We start from the raw sequence: 27,035 nt of genomic DNA, 5'->3' as shown, positions 1-27,035 counted from the left end.
CCGGTCGTCCTCGGACACACAGACCGGTCGTCCTCGGACACACAGACCGGTCGTCCTCGGACACACAGACCGGTCGTCCTCGGACACACAGACCGGTCGTCCTCGGACACACAGACCGGTCGTCCTCGGACACACAGACCGGTCGTCCTCGGACACACAGACCGGTCGTCCTCGGACACACAGACCGGTCGTCCTCGGACACACAGACCGGTCGTCCTCGGACACACAGACCGGTCGTCCTCGGACACACAGACCGGTCGTCCTCGGACACACAGACCGGTCGTCCTCGGACACACAGACCGGTCGTCCTCGGACACACAGACCGGTCGTCCTCGGACACACAGACCGGTCGTCCTCGGACACACAGACCGGTCGTCCTCGGACACACAGACCGGTCGTCCTCGGACACACAGACCGGTCGTCCTCGGACACACAGACCGGTCGTCCTCGGACACACAGACCGGTCGTCCTCGGACACACAGACCGGTCGTCCTCGGACACACAGACCGGTCGTCCTCGGACACACAGACCGGTCGTCCTCGGACACACAGACCGGTCGTCCTCGGACACACAGACCGGTCGTCCTCGGACACACAGACCGGTCGTCCTCGGACACACAGACCGGTCGTCCTCGGACACACAGACCGGTCGTCCTCGGACACACAGACCGGTCGTCCTCGGACACACAGACCGGTCGTCCTCGGACACACAGACCGGTCGTCCTCGGACACACAGACCGGTCGTCCTCGGACACACAGACCGGTCGTCCTCGGACACACAGACCGGTCGTCCTCGGACACACAGACCGGTCGTCCTCGGACACACAGACCGGTCGTCCTCGGACACACAGACCGGTCGTCCTCGGACACACAGACCGGTCGTCCTCGGACACACAGACCGGTCGTCCTCGGACACACAGACCGGTCGTCCTCGGACACACAGACCGGTCGTCCTCGGACACACAGACCGGTCGTCCTCGGACACACAGACCGGTCGTCCTCGGACACACAGACCGGTCGTCCTCGGACACACAGACCGGTCGTCCTCGGACACACAGACCGGTCGTCCTCGGACACACAGACCGGTCGTCCGTCCTCTGACACACAGACTGGTCGTCCTCAGACACACAGACCGGTCGTCCTCGGACACACAGACCAGACGTCCTCGGACACACAGACCGGTCGTCCTCGGACACACAGACCGGTCGTCCGTCCTCGGACACAAAGACCGGTCGTCCTCGGACACACAGACCGGTCGTCCGTCCTCTGACACACAGACCGGTCGTCCTCGGACACACAGACCGGTCGTCCTCGGACACACAGACCGGTCGGTGAGAGGCCAATATGACTAAGAATAGGAGGAGGAGGGAGAGTGACAGGAGGGAAGAGCCACAGGAGACCTTGCAGGCCACAGCGAAAGCTGGGGTTTTGTTCTGGGTTTCACAGGAAGACTCAGAGGGTTTTAAAAAAGCAGTCAGGCGATATGATCAGATTTCTGTTTTAGAAAGATGACTGGCTGCTGGGTAGGGAACTAGTTGCACAGGATAAGAGTAAAAAGAGGGGGCCTACTTAGAAGGCTTCCGTGGATAATTCATTGCAAACGATAGCCCTGCCATCACAGGATACTTCTCAGTTAGAAAGAGAAGGCAAGAGGGCCTTATTCCAAGGTCTGCACAAAACTGGGTTAACCTGGCAGCATAAAATACCATAATCTGATGGGCTAGAATGTCGGTGTATAGCATATTTAAGCACATTATATTTTAAGTATATATAAGTACTATATATATATATATATATATATATATATATATATAAAACAATTTTAAATATGATTTTTAAAAACCTGATAGTATTGTTATGAAATCCTGAAGCATCTCTTCAAATCCCTGGAATACTGGAACGATTCGAAAATCACTACATAATAAGGCCTTTGCAACTCCTTAAGACTTTCTTTCCATCATCAGTCTAGGAGCTGAAGGGGAAATACATTTATGAAAACCTTTGATATCTGCCACTATTTTGATGCGTGTTCTTAATTAAGCAAATCATTCTTGTCTCTAAATTATTCGTGCATAAAAATGAGACCGAAGACAATGTCACTTGGATGTTCCACAGACTCATCAAAGGCCAAAAGGCCTACAGCAGAACCCATCCTCTTCCCCTCCACAGCTGCCCCTCTCCTCTCCCTTTCAGTAAATTCCATTATTTCTGGTAGAAACCCGGAAATCACTGACTCCTCTCTGTCCTCCAGCCCTCACATCCAGCCAAGTCCAAGATGCACTGATTATACCACCTGAAGAGTTCCCTCATCCATGTCTCTAAACAGGTCCTGCATCATCCTAGACTATGTCTACACAGAAATACTTTTTCATTATGTGATGAAAGCAATGGACCCTTGACCCATAAAAATGCACAAAGTTTGGAATGCAATTTAAGGAATTCACAAGCCATCAGGAGATATTTCAAGGGTGAGGGACCTTGTCCTGACACAGGCTGGGACCTGGGGCCCTTTGCTGCAGTGATTGCAAGTGGACAAACGTCTTCTCGAGTAACAGATACAAAGAAACTACAAAGGAACTAAAAATAACTGCGTGCATGCACGTGCAGTTGGGGCAAATTCTGGACAACAAAACACAAAAAGACCAAAAAAAACCCCAACTACCACTTCTGAAGAGCCAAAGCAGGGTGTCTGTCGGGAGCCAAAGCAGGGTCCTGCGCGTGCCCACTGCGCTCAACACCGCCAGGGGGTGGGCGAAACACCTCAGCCGCCCCTCCGCCCCACCCCTGGACACACCCCTACCCTCACCCCCGTGTAAGGGATGAGATCGCCCCCCACCGCTCGGGCCCCTTTTGGGGAGGGGGAGCGAGCAAGGGAACCTGTTACTTGTTTTCGCTCCCCTCCTGCAGCTGCAGGAGCCCCAGTCAAGCCCTGCCTGAATTTCTGGACTGGCCTCTTAACCATTTCTACTGATTGGGAAGGCCAAGAACCCTGGTCGGTATCAGTCCCAGCTGGACTCCTTGCCGCTTCAATTGTCACTAAGCTCCAGCTGAAATGATTTCTTTAAAACTCAAGTCAGATGCCATTTAACCTGCTTCAAATCTTTTGTTGGCTCCTCAAAGTCAGAGACTGAAGTCAGGCTCTTTGCCAGGACATGCAAGGTCCTCCATGACCGGGCTCGTGTGGACCTCTAGTCTCATCATCCACAACCAGTTTCACACTCAATTAATCTGTAAGGAATGCATGCAAACTGGCTTGCGGTTCTCAGCATGCACTCTTCCACGCTTTGCTCCTGCCATTCCCTCTGCCTAGAATGCCCTTCCACCTTCCATTTATTTGGCTAACCGGTCACCTTCCAAGACTCAGTTCAGGCTTCTCTTCTAGAAAGCCTCCAGGTTGGGCTACGGGATGGGTCTTCCACAGCTTGAGTTTATACCCCGATCTCAACATTAGTCAGCTACTGTCTACTTGTAACTATCTCACTCAGAACTGTGAGCTCATCAAAGACCAGGGCTAGGTCAGCTCTGTATATCCGATGCCTGCTACAGCCTGGCAGAGGCCACGCTTAATGAACCGGAGATCCTTGTGAGATAACATCCAGATGACAACTCCCACGTCCTGAGCACCTACCATCTGCCACCCAGTGCCAGGTGATATGTTTTATACACTCACACACACACACACACACACACACACACACACACACCTTATGCCATCTGTGTATACCTCTGACCCTCTCCACTGACCAGCAAGGTTGCAGTATTACAGCCCCTTTCCAATGAGGCAGCCAAAGGGCAAAGTTGATGAAGCAGCTTGCCCAAGGCCACCAGGCTGGTAATGCATGGGGCCAAGTTTGGAACCTCGGTAGAGCTGGCTCCAAAGCTCTTTCCAAACCCCGCCCAGCTCCTGTCGGGAGCGCCTGCCACGTGCCGGTGCTCAGGATGACAGTAAACAAAACAGAAGCAACCCCGGCTCCGCGCTGCGGGGAAACAGCCACGACGCGTGGAGGAACCGACAGGATCCCGCACAAAAAGTGAACGCTCTCCATCGCCCCTCAAATCAGAGCCTGACGTGAGGAACGTGGGGAGCAGCCCCGCGGATGCTCTCACTCCACCACCCTTCCGACCGGACCCAGACACACGCCACACGCCACACCCGTCGTCACCGGAGCTGCAGTCCCACCCCAGACAGGAATCGGCACCGGGGCACTGCCTCCTTCCGCAGGCCCGGGCCCGCTCCTCGGCTCCCGCCGCCGGCCCCGCGCCGCCTCGGGGCCTGGGTCCCCCACCCAGGGAAGGCGGGTCCCGGTGGAGACCGCGGCCCCACCCATCCGCCCCGCCGCGGGCCTCCCCACCGGAGCCGCCCTCGGGACCCGCGTTCCCGGCCAGGCTCAGCCCGAGCGCGGCGAAGACCGGGCTCTCACCTCAACGCCGACTGCTGTCGGGGTCAGACACCCACAGCCTGGGCAGCCCGAGCCGCGGCAGCCACTCCGGGTCAAAAGCCAGCGCCCGCTTTTCGAGGCCCGTGGCACCGCCCGCCGGGCCCCACCTCCGAAGCCTCGCGCAGGCGCAGCCCTGACCCCGCCCCCGGTGCCCGGACCGACCCCTTGTTCTACGACCGGAAGTCAGAGGGAGGAGCCTAGGGTGGCAGAAGCCCGGGCGCCGGAAGTTGTGCTCTCGATGGACGGCGACCTTCCTTCTGGGCTCCCTGTGGCTGCTCTTCCAATTTAGAAAGCCTTCCGCAACGTGTTCCTCGTCCCCGTTTGCAGATGTCTGCGATTCCCGCAGAGGAGAGTGACCAGCTGCTGATCCGACCCCTGTAAGGGACCAGCGAGAGGCAATGAAGCCACGGGTTGTGAGGCGAGGAGGGTACCCGGGTGGTTGGGCTCTTCAGTCGGCCGCAGCCGGCGCGCCTCTGCAGTCGGCCCTTGGTCCGCAGTTGCGGGCCAGGCCTCCGGATGCAGGGCTTTGGAGAACTGAGGATCGGAAGGGGCTGCTCGGTTTCGTGGGATTTTGCTTTTTCCAAGGGAGCAGAGTATGTGGAGTTGGGGGCGGGGAAAGAAGGTCTGTGGGGCCGCTGGGCGCTTTCTTGTTCGCCTAAGAGTGGCAAGCTCTGAGGGAACCGGTGACGCCGAGGATGGCAGGATGAGAGGAGGACCTGGACAAGCCTGTGGCAGTGCGAGGAAGAACTAACCTGTTACTTCCAGAACTTGGTATTTGCCAAGATGGGAAAGGAAGTAAATTAGGGACTCGCTGTGAGCTCCATTCAGAGCTCCAACTCCGGGAGAATAAGGAGGGAAGAAAAAGCCAAGGTGTTAAGGACAAAATCTCAGCCCCTGACTGACTAGGAGACGGCTGGCCTTTCACTGGAAATGGTCTCCTGTCAGAGAAGCACCTTACAGATCTGGAATATGCTGCTTAGAAAGGGAAAATATAAACGTGGAGGAACTTATTCTGTACGTGAGCAGCTAGAATCCACAAACATGCTCACTCTTAGAAATGAGTCAGCACCACATGAACACGTGCCTTTTTCGAAAGGCAGAAATATTTCCTTTACGTGTTCATTTAGTAAGGACTCCTTGAGCACCTACTGGGGACGTGCCCCAAGTTTGCCGCTGCTCAGTTCACACCTGTCCTCTCTTCCTGTGCTCAGCAAACACTGAGCAAGTGTCAAGGCCACACTGGGCACTAGGGATACAAATAAGACAGAGGGCTGAGTTAACTGGATTCACCCTTTAGAAGGGAGCTGCAGTGCCGCATGAAAAGTACTGGAAGGATAGTTTGGAGGAATAGCAGACGATCACTTTGCAGTCAGACCTGAAGTCCTATCTGTACGCTATCGATTACTAGGACAGCAACCTCACTGAACCCATTTCCTCATGTGGAAATAGTATAGCGGTACTTAACTGTGCAGAGTAAAGCTCATGGTAGGTGCTCAGTCAATGGTGACTACTGTAAGAGTACAGATAGGCATTGCACTAAGGCCGTGAGAGTGCAAAAGGGATTTCCATCAGAGAGGAGAATGCCACCTCATGCATCCTGGAAATTTTGATACGAGCCGAGGCCTAAAGAATGAGTAGGAATTAAAGACAGCTGAAGTGTGGGCCAGGATGCTCCAGGCCAAGGAAGTGGCACGTGTGAAAATGAGAGGGTTCTGTTTGTGGCCAGTCTCCCCATGGCTGCGGCTAGAAGATTAACAGATGAGATGGTAGAGGCTGTCAGGGTCCAGCTTATGAAGGACATTGTGTAAGGATTTGGGGTCTTTATCTCCAGTTATAGAAAGCCGAGGAAGGATCTTAAGCAAGGATGGGATGTGGTGGGAATTATGTTTTAGGAAGATCAAAGATGCTCCTGGCAGCAGTGTAGCAAATGAATAAAAGGGTGGATCAAGGGACTTCCCTGGCGGTCCAGCGGTTAAGACTCTGAGCTTCCACAGCAGGGGACACAGGCTCCAACCGTGGCTGGAGGAGCTAAGATCCTGCATACCGCGTGATACGGCCAAAAAAAAAAAAACGGACGGATTAAGTGGAGAGAATCCAGTGGGATGAATTGAAATAAACCAAGTGATGAAGCAGTGAGAGCTTGGAATGGGTGAAATGAGCAGCAATGGATTGGTCAGAGAGAGGTTTGAGACAGTAAAGAAGTGAAATCTTCAGAACTTTGTAAGCGATCAGATGTATTGTAAGGGGCCGTTGTTGGGGGAAAACAGTGTAGAGAGGAGTGTTAGGATGACACAGGCTCCTAGGTAGGACAGCTGGTAAGTGGTTGTGTTATTCACTCCAGGAGTACAGGAGATGGGGCAGGTCTGGAGTAAATTTGGGAGTTTTGTTGTTTTATAACAGCCGTATTGAGATTGAATTCACATCAGCACACTCATTTAAAGTGTACAGTTCAATGGGTTTTAACATATACAGAGTTTTACAACTATCACCACTGTCTAATTCCAGAACATTTTCATCATTCCGAAAAGAAGCCCTTATATATCCATTTACCTCCAACTTCCCCAGCCCTAGGCCACTACTAATCTACTTTCCATTTCTACAGATAATCTTCTTTTGGACATTTTCTATAAATGGGTTACAATATGTAACCTTTTGTTAACCGGCTTCTTTCACTTAGCATAATGTTTCCAAGGTTCATAATTTGGGAGTTTTTACTCATTCAATAGGTATTTCTTTAATTCTTTTTTTTTTTTTCCCCTGGCCGCACTGCGGCTTGTGGGATCTTAGTTCCCCGACCAGAGATTGCACCCATGCCCTCAGTAGTGAAAGCACAGAGTCCTAACCACTGGACCACAAGGGAATTCCCACAGTAGGTATTTCTTGAGGTTTACTGCGTGTCAGGCCGTGTAGCTAGCTATACATCAGTGAATGAAATAGACAACGTCTCTGCTGTTATGGAACTCTCATTTTAATAGTTAGAAAAACCATAAAGAAGTAGATACAATAACTTCATGTAGTTTTAAGTGTTATTATAGAATGTTGTGAAGGGCAGATGAGGGGGTGACATTTGAACTGAGACCCAAATGATACACAGGAGCCAATTATGTCAATATCTGAGGGCAGAGCATTCCAGAAAGAAAGAAGAGCAAGGGCAAGGGTCCTGAGGTGCAAACTTGTTTGGCATATTTGAATATAACGTGCCTGTGGATGTCCCGGGAGAGATAGCAACGCCAGGTGACTGTTAGAGGTCTGGAATTCAGGAGGACAATCTGGCTCCAGATACAAATTTGGAAGTCCTCAGCATGTTAAAAATGTGAGAATGAAGATCAGGAAGACTGAGAAGACGACCAAGGAGAGAACCCTTGGAATAACAGCATTTGACGGATGGGCAGAGGCAGCTGAGCAAAGGAAACTAAGGTGGAAAACCAGTAGGACAGGATGAAAGCATGAAGTCAGTGAAACCAAGCTCAGAGAGGGTCGGAGCAGGAGGGATGACGTGCTGCCGGGAGAACTGTGAGATAAGAACTGAAAGAGGGGCTGTTTGCGCTTAGCAACAAAGAGCTGTTCTGTAGGGAGAGTTTCAGAAGAACGGTTGGTAAAAAGCCAGATTGCAGTGAATTGAGTGAGTGGAGGTGAGGAAATAGAGGCAGAGAGTGTACGCAGCTTTTAGGAAGCGGGCAGGAAGGCTAAAGGAGATTAGAATTAAGGGATTTTCATTTGGGGATGAGTGTGACTGTGGCATGTTTAAATGCGGTTGGTGAGGGAAAAGCCAATGATGTAGCAGGCAGGGGTCAGTTCCTCAGAAGGAGAGAGTGTGCAGAGTGTAGAACCATGGTGAAAGGATTAGCCTTAGAGAGAGGTCTGTTCTCTGTTGCAGGAGAAATGGAAGGAGAGAGAGATGCAGGTGGGTTGGTAAGTTGAGGAAATTGACAGCTGAACTGTACAATTTTTTGATGCAGAGAAAGCCGTGCCTCGAGTGAAGAGTTAGGATAGAGGGTTGGAAAATTTAGGAACGGGGAGAAAGGTTGAAATAGTTACCACACTAACTGTAAGAGAAAACTGAGCTAGGGACACTTAAGAGGGAGCACAGAGGGCCAGTTAAAGTGGAAGGCCAGGAATTCACAGTAGCACTGTGGTGGTCTGATTTTCTTTGTCTTGCTCTGAAGTAGGATCTCAGTTTGAGGATGCATCCATCTCATGTCTGTCTCCTAGTAGCCTACGCGTTCCTTGAGCTCAGGGTCTTGGTATTAGACCTTTCCAAATTCTAGGCACTTAATACAGTGCTTGGCAAATAGAAGCTGCCAGTGGTTAGGACTCTGTGCTTCCACTACCGTGGCCTCAGGTTCAATCCCTGGTCAGGGAACTAAGATCCCGAAAGCCTCACAGTGCAGCCACAAAAAAAAAAAAAAAATGGAAGGCCAGGAATTCACAGTAGCACTGTGGTGGTCTGATTTTCTTTGTCTTGCTCTGAAGTAGGATCTCAGTTTGAGGATGCATCCATCTCATGTCTGTCTCCTAGTAGCCTACGCGTTCCTTGAGCTCAGGGTCTTGGTATTAGACCTTTCCAAATTCTAGGCACTTAATACAGTGCTTGGCAAATAGAAGCTGCCAGTGGTTAGGACTCTGTGCTTCCACTACCGTGGCCTCAGGTTCAATCCCTGGTCAGGGAACTAAGATCCCGAAAGCCTCACAGTGCACCAAAAAAAAAAAAAAAAAAAGCTGCTTGATCTTGAACAAGTGGGTGAATCATGAGCTAGAATGGTTGGGGAGAGGCAGTCAGAGAAGGGGAGGGATTGGAAAAGCAGGCGAAGTTTAACTTAAAGTCTTACGGGAATTGGAAAGTAAGGCTGTTTCATTAATTTAAGAAGAAAGGAAATTAGTTTGACGTACTTGGTATCAAATATACTGAAACAACAGAAATGAGAAGGAAAAGGGAATGAGATTCACAGGTATGAATAAGATAAGTCTATTTAAATTCAAGCTATTTGGTAAATGCATATTTTCATCTTAAAGAAAATGAAAGAATTTTTAAGTGCTGATGGGTTTTTACTTAAGTGCTAATTCAAGAGTCTTATTAAATAATCTGAATCACTGCTAGTTTACACGTTGAATACATCACAGTTTAACCGTAACATTCAGAAGATTGGATTTAACCTTTGGGCTTCTCAGATCTATACCAGCTTCTCACAATTTTAACAACTGAAAGATCCCTGAACTCCCGAAGGTCACTTTTCATCTTTTCCCACATTGACACTGTTCTTTGCTATCTTTGTAACTTTGTGGAACTTTTATCTGCCTCAAGTGAGTGCTGGCATCAGATGGAACATAGTTTAAGTTGTAAAAAAGTTTGAATTTATTGGGCTTTATTTTGATTGTTTTTCAATCATTTTTATTTCTTCCTTTGAATGTTTACAGTGGAGCCGGGCAAGAAGTGGGAAGATCATGTATTATTCTGGAGTTCAAAGGAAGAAAAATAATGGTAATTATTACTTTGTAGTCTGGTTAACAGTATGTTCCTGTCTGCCTCGGGTGTTAGGTCTTTTCTAGTTTGGTGGTTTTTTTCTAGTTCAGTAGTTATCTGTTTAGCTCCCAGAATAATGTCATAGTTGGTATAGGTCGTCTGTGTAAAATGTTAATGTGGAAAACTAGTACACCTTCCACTTAGTAATTTGACAAAACATTAAGTAAACTGAGAAAATATATTCTAAGATTGTAAACTTATCAACTGGATCTCCTGATCTTTTGTATCTTCAGAGTCCCTCTTCCATTCCTGAAGGTCTGGCCAACCTAACTGCCCCACCCCCAGTGGGAGACCCCAAGAAACTGGCCACCTGAACACATGCAGAGCTCCAGCCAACCCCGTGCAGTGTGACAGTAGGGCCCTGGTCTGGCAGCTTAGGTACCTAAGTTAGCACTAGGACACCTGGCCTTGGGCAAGTCAGTCTCTCCTCTCAGCCCATTTCCTTGACTGAGAGGTGGAGGGACTAGAAGAGCTGGTCTCTGTGGTCCTCATTAGGAAGACGGTGCAGTGGCTTATCGTGGTCTTTTGGTCTCATTCCTCTGTTTCTCCCACTCTTAAAAGAACGGGCGTGTGGCAGACATGGTTGTCTCTTTAGTCATTTATTGTATTAATTGATAGGATATGACCAAAATGAGGATATAACCCCTTAATGACTGACTCTTCAGATTTTGCCTTCTAATACTTAAATTGCCCTGATCAGGGAAGTTTCCAGTTTCTAATCATTGTCTTCTCACAATAGTCACATCTGGTAGTAGTGAATCTATAAACTTTAAAAATGTTCACCATTTCTGATATTAAAGTTCTTGAAAAAGAGTTCATTCGTTGTTATAGTGCCTACAAAAAGTAGCTGGAAAGAAGATGTCTTGTATTTTGTGTCCTGTGACTCTAAATGTGAGCTATAGTTAAATTTGTTTGGAAAGTTAGAGTTAATGGCGTATTTGCCCATTTAATAAGAATTGCATTCCAAATGCTTCCCACATGTATAGAGTCCATCCTGATTATGTATGGTGTGATGGATCAGTTATAATTATTGTCTATTTGTTGAATGAATTTTAATATAATGTGGAGGAGATTATGATCATTTTTTTCTATTTCTTTCAGTTGGACTGTGGGATCCACCCAGGCCTAGAAGGAATGGATGCTCTTCCTTACATCGATTTAATTGACCCAGCTGAGATTGATCTCCTACTCATTAGTCAGTAAGGTTTTTTTCTTTATTAAGGACACTGTTTTTCAAGGACTTTTACTGTAAAGATCATTCTTTGCCAGATTTTAAGATTCTGGTGTTTTAAGAGTATTTTCTACTAGGAATTATATTGCAGACATCTAAGTCTAAGACAACACACCATATCATCCTCACAGGTGAGAGAAGGTTACTATGAAAAACTTACTTTCCCATCTCTAGAGTGAGAAGAAGGTAACATATGCCTTGGATCCTTGTGAAACTTAAGACCAAGAAAGCTCTTTTGCAGAATATCTCCTGAGGCCACTGTGTTGTCACATTGTTCCGTGGGAACTTCATATATAAACAGTGACATGTTTCAACTTTATACGACTAAAGCTCTTGTTATAATTTTAGCTGTTGAGAATAGGTTTGGCTACATTTTGATGTTTAAAATATACTTTTAATATCCTTTTCTTACACTAGAACTAGATGCATTATTCCTTCCTTCTGCACATACCTATCCTTGGTGTTCTGAAAGTATCAGTATGTAATTGTTAACATAGAACTTTTCTGTACAGTGAGTTTTATTACATAAAATACATGATGGATAATATTTTAAGAACTGACAGAAGCTCTTTGTTTCTTTTTAAGTTTCCATTTGGATCACTGTGGAGCTTTGCCCTGGTTTCTACAGAAGACAAGTTTCAAAGGAAGAACATTTATGACTCATGCCACAAAAGCTATTTATAGATGGCTTCTTTCAGATTATGTCAAAGTTAGGTAAATTACTTTTTTAGATTTATACATGCCCTTGGTTCTACACAGTACATACGGTTCAAGATATAGACCATTTTGTGTTTTGAAATGAGATGTTTTCTTTCTGTTCACAAGGCTGTCATTAATTTAGTTATTCATCATAACAACTCATCAAATACCTATTGTGTCCCCAACACCTCCTTGGCCTTAAAGTCTTTATGTAGTTTTTGCATCCTTTTAAATCTTTGTAATGTAGGTGAGTTATAAGATATGATAGCAATATTCTATAAATAGAATTTCATAATTTTATTAAAATTTAAAACAAAATACATTTTACAATGCTGTATACTGAAATCTTTTTTTGGATGATTTGATCTAAGGAAATTGACTATCTTAAGTGAAAAAGTTCTCTGGGGAGGTTTTTTCCAGTTGCAAGAGGAAAATCTACTCCTTTACCGGAAAGTTTGAAGCATTTTTTGATACCTATAGCACAAATGATTAGCCTTCAGAAGTTTACTGTTTAATATGTATATTCCAAGGGTAGCTAAGATGCAATTTGTTATTCTTCTGTATAGATACAGAAGAATGGAACAGTTATCCTTAGTAATAATTACACTGGTTAACACTTAAAGAATGCTTACCATGTGCAGGCACAGCTCTCATTTCTTAATATATGTTAACTCATTTAATCTTCATATCAACCTCATGATGTAGGTTCTGTCGTGAATCCCATTTTACAGATGATGAGACTGAGGCACAGAGAGGTTAGGTAATTTGCCTGTGACAGTCACAGTAAGCGACAAAGCTGGGATTTGGACCCAAGCAATCTGGCCCAGAGTGTGTGTCCTTAACCCCTGCTCTCTCTTGCTTTTTTGGAAGTACGTTAGCATAATTTTCAGGAGAACACATGTTAGACTTTCTAGAGAAATCTTTTCACATCCCAGTGTGAAAAACTCTGCATGGTTCAATGTATGTGAGTGAGTTTATCTCACAAGAATGTTGGGGCAGGAAGAAAGGTTGAGAAGTACTAGCCTAAAGAGTACTTTGCCTTAATTTACTGTTTGTGCTTTGCTTAAAATCATGCTTTATAGCTATACACACTGAACATTTTTATTATAATAGCAGAGTAAAAAGATACACAAAAGGTCCAAGAGATTCTACATAGCATAATATGTACAATATAATTTTAAGAAATACGTGGATATGTCATCCACAGATAATTTCTTTGAGTTCAAAGACTTGTAAAATCTTACCGTTAATTTTTATTGTTGTTGGCATCTTTAAAAATTTAGTAATATATCAGCAGACGACATGCTGTATACTGAGACAGATTTGGAAGAGAGCATGGACAAAATTGAAACCATCAACTTTCATGAAGTGAAGGAAGTTGCAGGAATCAAGTTTTGGTGTTACCACGCAGGCCATGTCCTGGGAGCTGCCATGTTCATGATTGAGATCGCGGGTGTGAAGGTACGCTCTAGCTCGGGAATTTCCTGCTCACAAGAAATCAGTGCAGGGCTTTAAAGAATATTCCCTAAGACTAGCAAAGTGTCAAAACACTGAAACATAAGATAAAATTAAGTTGATACTTTTTCCTTGTAAATATCATAGTTCATACCCCCATGATAATATTCTCTAATCATGATTAAGAAAAGAATGATAAACATCTCAATAAAGTCCCCTCATGTTACCATAGGATTAATTCCTTTTCAGTGTCCCTTAGAAAACTGAAAGCTCTTTAGGGAAGAGCCTTCTTTGTGGCTGCATCCATTTAACATTGAAATACATTTTGGCGTTCATGTCCTCTTGATGTTCTGGGATTCACATTTAGGGGTTTATACCTTAAAGAGGGTAGACTGCGTGAGTGAAATAGGTTAATCAGAAAGGATCTTTCCAGCCATCTTTGATGAAAAAGATTGATGGAAGTCTTAAAAAACTTGAGAAAAATGTAGGTGGACTAATGGATTTCAGGACTCACTTGTGCACCAGTTCTCAACTCTGGCTGCACATTAGAATCACTTAGGGAGCTTTTTAAAATACCGGTGAAGGACTTCCCTGGTGGCGCAGTGGTTAAGAATCCGCCTGCCGATGCAGAGGACACAGGTTCCATCCCTGGTCCGTGAAGATCCCATGTGCCGCGGAGCAACTAAGCCCATGTGCCACAACTGCTGAGCCTGCGCTCTAATGCCTGTGAGCTACAACTGTTGAGTCCATGTGCCACAACTACTGAAGCCCGTTCGCCTAGAGCCCGTGCTCCGCAACAAGAGAAGCCACCGCAGTGAGAAGCCCGCGCGCCACAACGAAGAGTAGCCCCTACTCACCACAACTAGAGAAAGCCACGTGCAGCAACGAAGATCCAGCACAGCCAAAAATAAATAAATTTTACAGAAATAAAATTTAAAAATAAAATACCAGTGAATATGAGAGAATGACCTTGGCCTTTTATTTTTAAGTTCTCTGGGTGATTTTTTTTTTTGGCCGCATGGCAAGGCTTGTGGGATCTTAGATCCCTGACCAGGGATTGAACCCGGGCCCTCGGCAGTGAAAGCGTGCAGTTCTAACCACTGGACTGCCAGGGAATTCCCGCTAGGTGATTCTTATGTGCAGCCAGAGTTGGGAACCAGTGCTATAGTGTAATAGTGTTCTAAATTTTTTGTAGCTGCTCATTGTTTGAAATTTTTACACAATGACTTGTACTGCGTACTGCTAAACCATTTATTCTTGCCACTTGCTCAAAAGCACAAAATAAGCAGAAAATAGCACAAATGCAAATCTAAAGTCGCATTTCAAATTTGATGAAATTTGTTGGAGATAGGATTTTATCTTCTATCTAGATAGGTTTTCCATATACCTCAGTAGATTTCTTTCCTCATCATCATGACCTTTTTCTCTAAGATACTGAGAATATGTCTCAAGTTCATTAATATAGAGGTTATCTTTGTGGGCTGATTTTTGGAATATATTATTCCCATTAGTTAGGTTTAATAATTGAAACACTGGATGGTTTATGACTGAATTACTTTACACATTTTGAATTAGACACAAGCACTGCATCTAAATTCATCAGTTATAGGCCATTTTTTTCTATTGAACCTCACTTTCAAGAATTTATGAGCTGAACTATTTACAGTAGGCAGGACATGGAAGCAACCTAAGTGTCCCATCGACAGATGAACGGATAAAGAAGATGTGGCACATATATACAATGGAATATCACTCAGCCATAAAAAGAAGTGAAATTAGTTATCTGTAGTGAGGTGGATGGATCTAGAGTCTGTCATACAGAGTGAAGTAAGAAAAACAAAAACCATACACTAACACGTATATATGGAATCTTAAAAAAAAAAATGGTTCCGATGAACCTAGGGACAGGACAGGAATACGGACAGACATAGAGAACGGACTTGAGGACATGGGGAGGGGGAACGGTAAGCTGGGACGAAGTGAAAGGGTAGCATGGACATATATACACCACCAAATGTAAAATAGATAGCTAGTGGGAAGCAGCTGCATAGCACAGGGAGATCAGCTCAGTGCCTTGTGACCACCTAGAGGGGTGGGATAGGGAGGGTGGGAGGGAGACGCAAGAGGGAGGAGATATGGGAATATATGTGTATGTATAGCTGATTCACTTTGTTACACAGCAGAAACTAACACACCATTGTAAAGCAATTATACTCCAATAAAGATGTTAAAAAAATAAACTTTGGCAAGAAGTGGCAAAAAAATAAAAAAATAATAAAGTGATCAGGGAAGCTGGTAGACTTATGAGTAATTTTATAATTGGTTTTACTTGAATGATCTGTTAGAAATGGCATGAAACTCCCATTACTTTCAGAATGTAAAGACTAGTGGTAGAAGTGTAACACGGAGAGGATCTGAAGATATTGAAAGTAAAATGGAACTCAGTAATTGTCCTTTTAGATATTAATGGAGTATAAAGTCTTTTGACCAATAAAAAAAAAATACTGCTGAGAGAAATTAAAGAAGACCTAAATAAATAGGTCTCTGAATTGGATGATCTCTACTTTCCTGTTCAGTGGATTGAAGCTACAAAAGAAGTACTTAGCAATTGCTTTTAAAAGATATCAGTTTGGGACTTCGCTGGTGGTCCAGCGGTAAAGAATCTGCCTTACAATGCAGGGGACACAGGTTTGAGCCCTGGTCCGGGAAGATCCCACATGCCACAGAGCAACTAAGCCCGTGTGCCACAACTACTGAGCCTGCGCTCTGGAGCCCATGAGCCACAACTACTGAGCCCACGTGCTGCAACTACTGAAGCCTGCATGCCTAGAGCCCGTGCTCTGCAACAAGAGAAGCCACTGTAGTGAGAAGCCTGCGCACCGCAAAGGAGAGTAGCCCCTGCTCGCTGCAACTAGAGAAAGCCCGCGTGCAGCAACAAAGACCCAATGCAGCCAAAAATAAATAAAAGAATTTATGAGCTAAATATAGTAGTAAAACGAAGCCTTCCAAAATCCTAACTTTCTGGCTTTATCTTTTTCACAGCTTTTGTACACAGGTGATTTCTCAAGACAAGAAGATAGACACTTAATGGCAGCTGAAATTCCTAATATTAAACCTGATATTCTTATCATTGTAAGTATTAGTGCCCTGTATTGTAATTAGTGTAATGTAAGCAGAATTTTTCTAATGGGAAAAAATATCATGATCTCATTTTCATAATATGTGATCAGATACAAATGTGTCTGGTTTTTTAGTATAAAAATTCATTTTGGGGCTTCCCTGGTGGCGCAGTGGTTGAGAGCCCGCCTGCCGATGCAGGGGACACGGGTTCGTGCCCCGGTCCGGGGGGATCCCACATGCCGCGGAGCGGCTGGGCCCGTGAGCCATGGCCGCTGAGCCTGCGCGTCCGGAGCCTGTGCTCCGCAACGGGGGAGGCCACGACAGTGAGAGGCCCGCGTAATGCAAAAAAAAAAAAAAAAAAAAATTCATTTTGGGGCCTCTCTTTGTAGTGCAGCTCCACTTTCTTGCTGTTAAATATATAAACTCTAGTCTAATATCAGAGATGATATGCTGTCTCCTGAATATTCTTGTCTAGGTTGATTGCCTCAAATTTCTCGAGTATCTTAAAGGTTGTGTAAAATGGCACGGCCCCACTGTCTTTGCCATTGTAACTGTCTTTTGGCCTGTAGCACCTGCTAACTTTATGTGTATGTTCTACTGGCCTACTAGGTTACGAGTCTCAGAAAAATTTTAAAAATATTAACTGTACAGGGAAGCTTTGGTGGAGAGGGGGTGATTGGTGAGGAGCAAATTAATAAATGTGCATTGGGCCTGTGGTTTATATAAGAACATCAAGGATAGTTAGTTCAAGGTAGAAGAGCTGTCTGTTTCCCCCTCACCACCTATGACATCCCCCAACTGCCCAAGAGTGAGGGACAGCAACTGGCATGTTGCTGTCCATGTGCAGTGTGTCATGAGCAAATTCAGTTGGCTCAGCTCACAGTATACTTGGCATATAAACTGACCTTAAATTAAAGGAAGTTTTTTTTAAACCCTCAGGAATAAGAGTTATTTTCATTATATCTGGTACTGTAGAGCAGTGCTTCTCAAATTTTAATGTGCTTATGAATCATCTGGTGATGCTGTTAAAATACAGATTCTGTTAAAATACAGGCTGGGGCCTGAGATTCAGCACTTCCAATAAGCTCTTGGGGATGCCAGCGCTGCTGGTCAGTGCACCACACAGAGTAAGGTCTAGGGGATATTCTTAAACAAAACTATAAGAAACAGTATCTATTTCTGATTTATAAGCTTTGATTTATCAGAGGTGGGAGAAATATCCTTTTCCCCAGCCATGGAAAGCAAAACGCTTTAAAAGAAAAAAAGGCATCACAAAATTATCTTGAGCAGTGAACATACATTTTTGGACTATTTCCTGATTCCATTTTCTAAAAAGTTCTTATTACTTAGATGTGAATTCTAACTTTTGTATCTGTTCTTCTTTCCAACTAGTGTTCTAACAATATATGTTCAAGTAAATGGCATATTAATAGAGAAATAGGTCAGTTTGCTTCTGCATTTCATTGATGTTTAACTTTTGTATTCTTTGAGAGTTATCAACCTTGGTCTCAACACTTCTGATATGTTCTTTAGGAATCTACTTACGGAACCCATATCCATGAGAAGCGAGAAGAGCGAGAGGCAAGGTTCTGTAACACTGTTCACGATATTGTGAACCGAGGGGGCAGAGGTCTCATTCCTGTCTTTGCTCTTGGAAGGGCTCAGGAGCTTCTCTTGATTTTAGGTATGCCTTTTCCTTTTTATTTGGGAGATTCTCAAAATCTTACAGTGCAGTTATATCAAGATAGTTGCATGTCCTTGGATAGGTCATTCTACCCTTTGGGGCTGCATTTTCTGTATTTAAGAATAGGGACTTGGTGCCAGAAAGAGCCCAGAGCAATAGTGAGTCTCATACAGTGCTACTGGAATATGAATGGCGTACCATCAGCATCAGAAATCTTACAAATATGCTACCCTTTGACCCAGCAGTTCAACTTCTGGGAAATAAATAACACAAAATTTTGTGAGTAAGACAATTCATAATTCTAAATATCTTTAGGTAAATATTATGTTAGTAAATATATTGTAGGAAAAAATCATGTTTCAGATAAGTCATTACGTATTTTTACGTAATATATTAAGTGGACCAAAAAAATAGGGTGCAAAACTGTGAACGCTGATCCTAGTTAGGTAAAAAACACACAAATGACTGGAAAGACATTTAAAGACACCCAGATGTTAAATCTGGATAGTGAGAAAGTGGATGATTTCTTTTTCATTTTCTGCTTTTCTCCGTTTTCCAAATACTTCAATGAGCATGTGTAACTTTTTGTAATAAGAGGAACAGTGGGTGTCACTTTTTGCATATATTTGTATTTAATGACCCTTTTTAACATTCTGTGATTATTTTCTGGGGAATACACTCTTCTTAAAGAATAACTGATAAGTGCCTCGTACGTATGTAGCTTCAATGTGAAGAACTAGAAGGGATCTTGAGCTCTCTTACTCTCAGCACCATGACAGGGATAAATAGTGTCCCTGTTACACTGAAAAGGGAAACAAGGGAGAAAGAATAAGTGACCTCAGATCAAAAGCAAATCTGAGAGAGACAGGAATTAGTAGAAGCTAAAATTTCTAAAGCCTAAGCCAGTCCATCTTCTCTTGGTTCTTCTTTCAAACTGCAAGTCACATTTGTCCTTATAGAAGTCTTGAAATGAAAAGTCTCCATAACAAAGTAATCTGAGGAGCAGAAGAAATTAAGAGAGTGAAACCATGTTGTCACCATCAAATTGGGTTGCCAGATCTAGCAAATAAACATACAGGACACCAGTTGAATTTTAATTTCATATAAATAATAATATTTTAGCCTAGGTATGTCAAATATTTAATATATATTATTATACTAAAAATCTTTTATTTGTCTGAAATTCAAGTTTAATTGGGCGTTTGCTGTGTTTGTCTGACAACCCTACTATCAAGTATATTATGATTCCTTTTATGAGCCAGGACTGCCCTATGCACTTGGTTGCTACTTGTTCCTTAAACTCTCCTTGTAATGCACTATGATAGAAAGAGGGTAACTGTGTGGACCAGTGGTTTCAGATCCCACCTACGATCTAACCATGTGACCCTGGGCAAGTTATTCAACTTTCTATAGCATTTAAAATTTTTTCTTAAAAATACACCAAAAAACAGGAGACTGTGGTGTGATCATGGGATGTAACATACTTTGCAAGGTATTTGAGAAATCATGAGAGTATATATGAAAACATCGATACCATTAAAAATTTTAATTACATCTAAAAGAACATGAACAATTAAACCAGAGGGCAAAGCAGGAAATGTATTTGTTATATGCATGACGGGAAAAGTCCCTGTCCTTATATAGAGTTTTCACTTATAAATCAAGTGGAAAAAGAACATTCCCACACTTTTCAACCTTTATTAGCCTCAGCTTCCTAATCTATAAGATGGAAATAAATCTTCATAAATTTGTTTTGAAAATAGGAATAATATATGCAAATTGCATACTAGACATTTAATAAATTTCCTAAGTGCAGGTGTACCTAGTAGAATGAATGATGTCCTGGCCATACTACCTTCATAATATTTTGGGATTTAATGAGGATTTTCAGTGAAAACAAGCCTTCTTTTGAAGGTATGTTGCCCACTGTTTTCAATAATTATCAGAAACTGGTTAGCAGTTTTCTAAAAATATAGTCACACAGTAATGTGACATTTTTGTGTTCAAAATCGGTTTTAACTCCTTTGGTGGTCATGTCTTGTAATTAGTAAAGTCTAATTACAAAGTATCTAATATCAGTAAGTCTATATGAAATATTAATAAAACATTTTATTTAAAACCATCACAGAATTTAATGTCTCTCTGGAGTAATAAGTTATGGTCTGTTATTCAGCATCAACTTCTACCGAATTATTTTTAGAAGCCTCCACGTTTGGGACTACGATCACAGCATTCTTTGTAGGTCATGCATTAATACTTAGGGATAGGTTTTGTGAGAGGACTGCCTATGGGCTGGGAGAAATACTTGCAAATGACGCGACCGACAAGGGCTTAATTTCCAAAATGTACAGACAGCTCATGCAAATCAATATCAAAAATACCAACAACCCAACCCTATCAAAAACTGGGCAGAAGACCTAAATAGACATTTCTCCAAAGAAGACATACAGATGGCCAATAGGCATATGAAAAGATGCTCAACATTGCTCAATTATTAGAGAAATGCAAATCAAAACTACAGTGAGGTGTCAACTCACACAGGTCAGAATGGCCATCATCAAAAAGTCTACAAATAAATGCTGGAGAGGGTGTGGAGAAAAGGGAACCCTCCTTCACTGTTGGTGGGAATGTAAATTGGTGCAGCCACTATGGAGAACAGTATGGAGGTTCCTTCAAAAACTAAAAATGGAGATACCATATGATCCAGCAATCCCACTTCTGGACATATGTCTGGAGAAAACTCTAATTCTAAAAGATATATGTGCCCCAGTGTTTATAGCAGCACTATTTATAATAGGCAAGACATGGAAGCCACCTAAATGTCCATTGACAGATGAATGGATAAAGAAGATGTGGTGTATACACACAGCCATAAAAAAAGAATGAAATATTGCCATTTGCAGCAACATGGATGGACCTAGAGATTATCATACTAAGTGAAGTCAGTCAGACAAAGAAAGACAAATATCATATGATATCACTTATATGTGGAATCTGAAATATACAAATGAACTTATTTCCAAAACAGAAACAGAAAACAGACTTATGGTTACCAAAGGGGAAGAGTGGGGCGGGGGGAATCACTTGGGATTTTGGGACTAGCAGATACAAACTACTCTATGTAAAATAGATAAAAACAACAAGGTTCTACTGTATAGCATAGGGAACTGTATTCAATACCTTGTGATAAACTAGAATGGAAAAGAATATGTATATGTATGTATAACTGAGGCACTTTGCTGTACACCAGAAGCTAACACAACATTCTAAATTAACTGTACTCCAATTAAAAAAACAGAAGGAAAGAAAGAAAGAAGTTCTTGTTTTATAAGTTTGAGTTAAGACCAGGCTAATTTTTCTTAACCTCTTTAAAATATAGTTATGTGCTTTATTTCTTGTCTGAATTTTAAAAAGCTAATTGTCCATGTCATTTATTATTTGAACTATTTACTCCACATAACAGAATATTTGTTTCTTGTAAAATCTCTCTAGATGAGTACTGGCAGAATCACCCGGAACTCCATGATATTCCAATATACTATGCGTCGTCTTTGGCCAAGAAGTGTATGGCAGTGTACCAGACATACGTAAACGCCATGAATGACAAAATCCGCAAACAGATCAACATCAACAATCCCTTTGTTTTCAAACATATTAGTAACCTTAAGGTGAGTGCTTGTGAAGAGAGAAGGACAGATAATACTCAAGTAAGTCGTTAGTAGTAGGAGATGCCTGACGTTGATTCTGTGGCTGCATCCTTGCTGAAGTCCTACCTTTTCTGAAGCAGGCATCACTTTTCTGAGGGAAATCAAAAATTTGGCAACTGGCATTCTTTTTTGCTTAAACAAATATTGCCACTTGTTCCAAGTCTCTGCTGCATGTTCTCAATATTTACTTTTGCTAAATAACTTGGATTTCTCTGCCATAGAAATAAGAAGCCCTGATGAGAAAAATATGTTACATATTTTTTCTGTTCCTACTCAAACCTAATCATCTTTTTCACTAGCACTGCAGATTCCATATATGAAAATGTTCATGTTTATATTTCTGGAGCATTCAGTAACATCTGATTTCCTTTAATTTAAAAAACGTTTCGTTCGAACTAATGCTCTAATCATAATAAACATAATACCCCAAATAATTCAAGTAATAAGTGGTCTTCCAGTTATCAATAGGCTCTGTTTATAAAGTATTATTTTTTAAGTGCTTAGGAATTAGAGCCAAGTTTTCCCTCGAGACAATGTTAAACTTTTTAGCTAGATTTTTCTGGCCAGCTCAAAATATTGATGAAGTGTGCAAAGCCATTGTGAGTCTTTGGGGAAATTCTTTCAGAGTTCTCTCTTGGGTGGATAGAAATCCATTTGACTCTTCCTTTTACTTTCTGCCTGCCTGCCTACCTGCCTGCTAGGCACTGAAAATGGTCCTAATTGTCTTTTAGCTACCGTAGAAGGTTTTGAAGTCAATGTGAACTAATTGCTTTTTATCATTTTGTTTTCATTTCATTCCCAGCCAAAATCAACTGTTTAGGGACTTAGAAATTAGACTTAAAATGTTTATTAGTCTTGTCAAGGCCCTTCCAGTCGTGTGACTAACCTTTTTACCTCACTTTTCGGTATTCTCTACAAATAAGGAATGCTTTGTGAAACCTTGGTATTTAACATGCTTTTACCATTCCTTTTCTTTCTCAGAGCATGGATCATTTTGATGACATTGGTCCCAGTGTTGTAATGGCCTCCCCAGGCATGATGCAGAGTGGCTTATCCAGAGAGCTCTTTGAAAGCTGGTGTACTGATAAGAGGAATGGCGTCATTATAGCGGGATACTGTGTAGAAGGGACGCTTGCCAAGGTCAGTCAGGGCCTGAGCCCATCGTGTTCTTCTAGTCAAGGCTGCAGAGGTGGCGGTATATCCCCCCAGGTTTTTCCATTGAAGTAGTTCTTTAGGTAGTGCAGGTTTTGATGTTTAAAATGAGGGTGGCGGGAGGCAGCCAGAGATGTTCTTAAGGTTGAAGAATGAGGTCCTCAGCTGAGTGGTTGTTGGCACATGAAAGTTTGAGACGCACTCATCTGGTTGCAGTAAGAAAAAAATATGGAAGGGAATCTATTTGAGACAAACACATGGTTACCCTCATCTGATGAGAAAGAGGTTTACTAACAAGTGTTCTCTTGAAAAGCTGGAGAATGTGTTTGGGTTGATTGCCCATCTTACTCTTGATATAAGGTGGTTGATATTAACTCTGAGGTATATAGACATTGATGCGCAAAACTTCAGAGAAAGTTTATGAATATTCCTTCATGACGTTCTCTTATCTTTTATCGATAACTTCAATTTTATTTTTTTAAAAACATTATGATTCCCTGCTTTAATCATTTTTATTACATTACCTTACTCTGTAAGTCACTTAGACAGTGTTGGCTGTGTATCTAAAATAGATTTCCAGAATAGAAATACATCTGTCCTTTATACAAATCCTCTTACCTGGAAAGTAACTTTTTAGAGCAGATAGTTCGGGATACAAGTGTACCTTTCTAATCATAAATTATAATTTTCACTTCGAGGACCCCAGGTATATCGAATTTTTGTTAATCTGCTTGCTTTCCTGATTAAATGTTTGCTTGATCGAGAAAAGAAGTATTTGACATTTGCTACGTCAATAGTGTTAGAATGCTTTTTGTGTTAAAGGTCCTAAATTAGTGTAAGACTTTATGGCTGGGTGAAATAGTAGAAAATGTACCTTTTCTTTTCTAATTAGAGAGTTTATGTGTTTTGGTTTGTTTACTTTTCTTTGTTTTTTAACAGCATATCATGTCTGAACCTGAAGAAATCACTACCATGTCTGGACAGAAGCTACCACTGAAAATGTCTGTTGATTACATTTCTTTCTCTGCTCACACAGATTACCAGCAAACCAGTGAATTTATTCGTGCTTTGAAACCGCCTCATGTGGTTAGTCTGTGAATTTGATTTTCAGCATTAAAGGCTGGAAGAGGCATGCCCAGCAGCAGCTGGTTCTCAGAGCAGACACTGCCTTCCTTACAGCAGCCGGTAGCGCTCTCAGCAGTGCCTTCACGTGCACTTGCATCTGACCTTTACCACTCCCCTTTGAGTTAGGCAAGCTGTGCACTTCAGTCTTCTCCATTTTACATGGCACCTCTTACTCAGATCTACCAGCTCCAACATTCTTTCTGTTCTTTTGTGCTGCGTTCTTTCTGTTTTTTTCTGCTGCCTCCCCAATAACTTAAGAGCCCTGGCTTTGCAATGTGACTGTTTTGAGTCCCAGCTCCATCCCTTACTTGCTCTGTAGCCTTGGGCAAGTTACTTAACCTCTCCTTAGCTCATGTGTAAATAGGGATGATAATACCTCATAAAGTTATTGTGAGGACCAAATGAGAGCACATATATCTAAAGCACGTAATAGGGTACCTGGCAAATGGGAAATACCTATTAATGTGGAGAGAGGAGAAAGTCAAGTCATAATAGTAAAAGCTAAAGATGCAGTTAGATATGAAATACATTACACAGCTCCTTACTAATGTGATTTGTGTATATTTTTAAGTTTTATGTAATTATTACAGTAACAGTTATATTTTGGGGGGACTGGTGAGAGTCAAGCTAAAAAGTATCTTAAATTAGAGGAACACTTATGGAACATGAATCTAGAAAACATGAAGCAATGAAGTACCCTTTCTGATTGTAGCATGTATCAAAACTTCATTCCTTTTTATGGTTGAATAATATTGCATTGTTTGTATAGACCACGTTTTGTTTATTCACCTGTTGATGGACACTTGGGTAGTTTCCACCTTTTGGCCATTGTAAATAATGCTGCCGTGCACATTGGCATGTGACTATCTGTTTGAGTCCATTTTCAGTTCTTTGGGGTGTATACCTAGGAGTGGAATTGCTGTATCATGGGCTAATTCTGTGTTTAACTCTTTGAGGAATCACCAAACTGTTTTCCATAGCAGTTACACCATTTTACATTCCCACCAGCAATGCACCAGGGTTCCAGTTCTCCATATTCTTGTCAGCTTGTTATTTTCCCTTTTTAAAATTGTCCCCATGATGCCAGTAAGGGTGAAGTAATACCTCTTTGTCGTTTTGATTTTCATTTCCCTGGTGACAAACGATGCTGAGCATTTTGAGTGCCCTTTTGTTCGTTTTTTAGTTTTTTCTAGCATATAGTCCTCACAGGTAGTTACCATTGGCCATTAATGAGCAGATTCTTTGGTGGAGAAGATCCCTCACCTACTTGGCTTTATAGCACATCAAGTTTAGTTACAGTGTAGGCAGTTCATGGGTGCCTTCTGGTGTGTGTTGTTTATGGACATCCTCCCAGATTTTAAAGCTGTGGAGGAAAAGCTGTACTGCTCTCTGTCTGGAATCACCACCTCATCCTCAGTCCCATTTTGTTGCTCTCCAGACTCTGTCTCTGCCGTCAGTTTAAATTCCTGGATTGAATTTGATGCTTACCTTCCTCCAATAACCAAGTCAGCAAGTCTGTCCACACGATAAAATAATAGTAGTGTTGGTGGTAGTGGTAAAAATAATAGCTAGCATTTATTGAGTATTTACTGTGCGCCAGGCACTGTACTGGTGTTTTACATGTATCAGGTTGCTTACTTCTCACAGCCAACAACTGTTTTGTAGATGAGAAAACAGAGATGTTAAATAACTTGCCTAGAGTTACCCAGCTAGTAAGTGGCAACGCCAAGATTTGTGTTACAGCAGCCAGGCCCCAGAGCTGGGGCTCATCATCCCTAGGCCATATGCCTCTGCCTGGTGGTGACACTGGACAAGCTTCTGTCAGTCCAGGCAGGAAATCATCTACCAGTAGTCTATAGGTTAAGAATGATCTGTCTTATAAAAAATAAGTTATGAAAGTGAATTAGAAAGACTGGTAGCTAATGCAATCGTTGTAAACACCTCTCTAAAACATGGTTTCATTTGGTTCTGGAATATTTTATATGATATTACTTTAACAAAGTATCAGAAGTCATTTTTTTTCACATAAAAAGCTTATTTTGTTAGTCTTATATTAAGAAACCTAAAGAAAACCGTGAGCGTTTTCTGAGATGGTAGGAGTAGCAATAGTCGCGCACAAGAACCACATGCACTTAAAGCTGGTCACCTGGTCCAGCCCGTTTCTAGTGTGAGCGCAGAAGCCTAGAAAAAGTACAGCTTTCACAAAGTTGTGTATCTCGATAGTGGCAAAAACTGGAACAGAAAAGAAGTTTCTTTACTCTCTCTTGAAATAGTTCCACTTAAGGATCTTTTAAAGCCAAGTAGAATGAAAACGTCACACAAGTTTCACTGACTGGAGATCCTTAAAAGTAGTAAAGTTTAATAACTTCAAGTATATCTCCATTTCATATAATTAACTAACTCAGATAACAGCCATCATTAATCTGAACTAAGGATGCTTCCCTATGCTCTTTTACAATTTGCACTTTGTAGATTTTAGTCCATGGAGAACAAAACGAAATGGCCAGATTGAAAGCAGCCCTGATTCGAGAATATGAAGATAATGATGAAGTTCACATAGAGGTTCATAATCCTCGGAATACAGAAGCAGTGACCTTGAACTTCAGGGGGGAAAAACTAGCCAAGGTAAAAGGTTATGGTTTTTAATCCCGTCCATTCCAAATAGTTCCTAATCCCTTTAGGGAAATGTATACTTCTTAAGACTATCCAGCTTTTAATTAATCAAATAATGTACTCAATGATGATTTCTGTCAGTTTACTCAATATGCTGTAAGACCTTGATCCTTGTGCTTTTAGGCTTTTTCTGGTTCCATTAATTTGTTTTTCACATGGAAAATTTTCAAATAAATTAGATCTTCAGTCTGATGGCTTTTAATCCACATTCCCACTTCCTTTTCATACCC

General features: G+C 42.5%; 1 protein-coding gene across 2 annotated transcripts in view; it reads left to right on the top strand.

The window, feature by feature from the left end:
• The first annotated feature begins 4,694 nt into the window (after positions 1 to 4,694).
• The window catches only part of CPSF3 (cleavage and polyadenylation specific factor 3), a 41,584-nt gene continuing 19,243 nt past the window's right edge, over positions 4,695 to 27,035 (top strand). Inside the window, exons 1-11 of one of the 2 annotated variants that reach the window (XM_007456934.1) lie at positions 4,695 to 4,815; positions 9,854 to 9,917; positions 11,061 to 11,158; positions 11,776 to 11,904; positions 13,173 to 13,350; positions 16,387 to 16,476; positions 17,998 to 18,148; positions 21,641 to 21,816; positions 22,837 to 22,995; positions 23,947 to 24,093; positions 26,605 to 26,757. In XM_007456934.1, the coding sequence (XP_007456996.1) occupies positions 4,766 to 4,815; positions 9,854 to 9,917; positions 11,061 to 11,158; positions 11,776 to 11,904; positions 13,173 to 13,350; positions 16,387 to 16,476; positions 17,998 to 18,148; positions 21,641 to 21,816; positions 22,837 to 22,995; positions 23,947 to 24,093; positions 26,605 to 26,757 (1,395 nt within the window). In that variant the 5' untranslated portion in view covers positions 4,695 to 4,765. The remainder of the gene's footprint in view (positions 4,816 to 9,853; positions 9,918 to 11,060; positions 11,159 to 11,775; positions 11,905 to 13,172; positions 13,351 to 16,386; positions 16,477 to 17,997; positions 18,149 to 21,640; positions 21,817 to 22,836; positions 22,996 to 23,946; positions 24,094 to 26,604; positions 26,758 to 27,035) is intronic. The other variant, XM_007456935.1, reaches the window with a different exon arrangement.

The sequence above is a fragment of the Lipotes vexillifer genome, unplaced genomic scaffold (assembly GCF_000442215.2).
Source record: "Lipotes vexillifer unplaced genomic scaffold, Lipotes_vexillifer_v1.1 scaffold390, whole genome shotgun sequence".
Classification (NCBI taxonomy): domain Eukaryota; kingdom Metazoa; phylum Chordata; class Mammalia; order Artiodactyla; family Lipotidae; genus Lipotes; species Lipotes vexillifer.
Note: the sequence above shows the minus strand (reverse complement) of the source record. Positions and strands in the feature narration are given on the sequence as shown.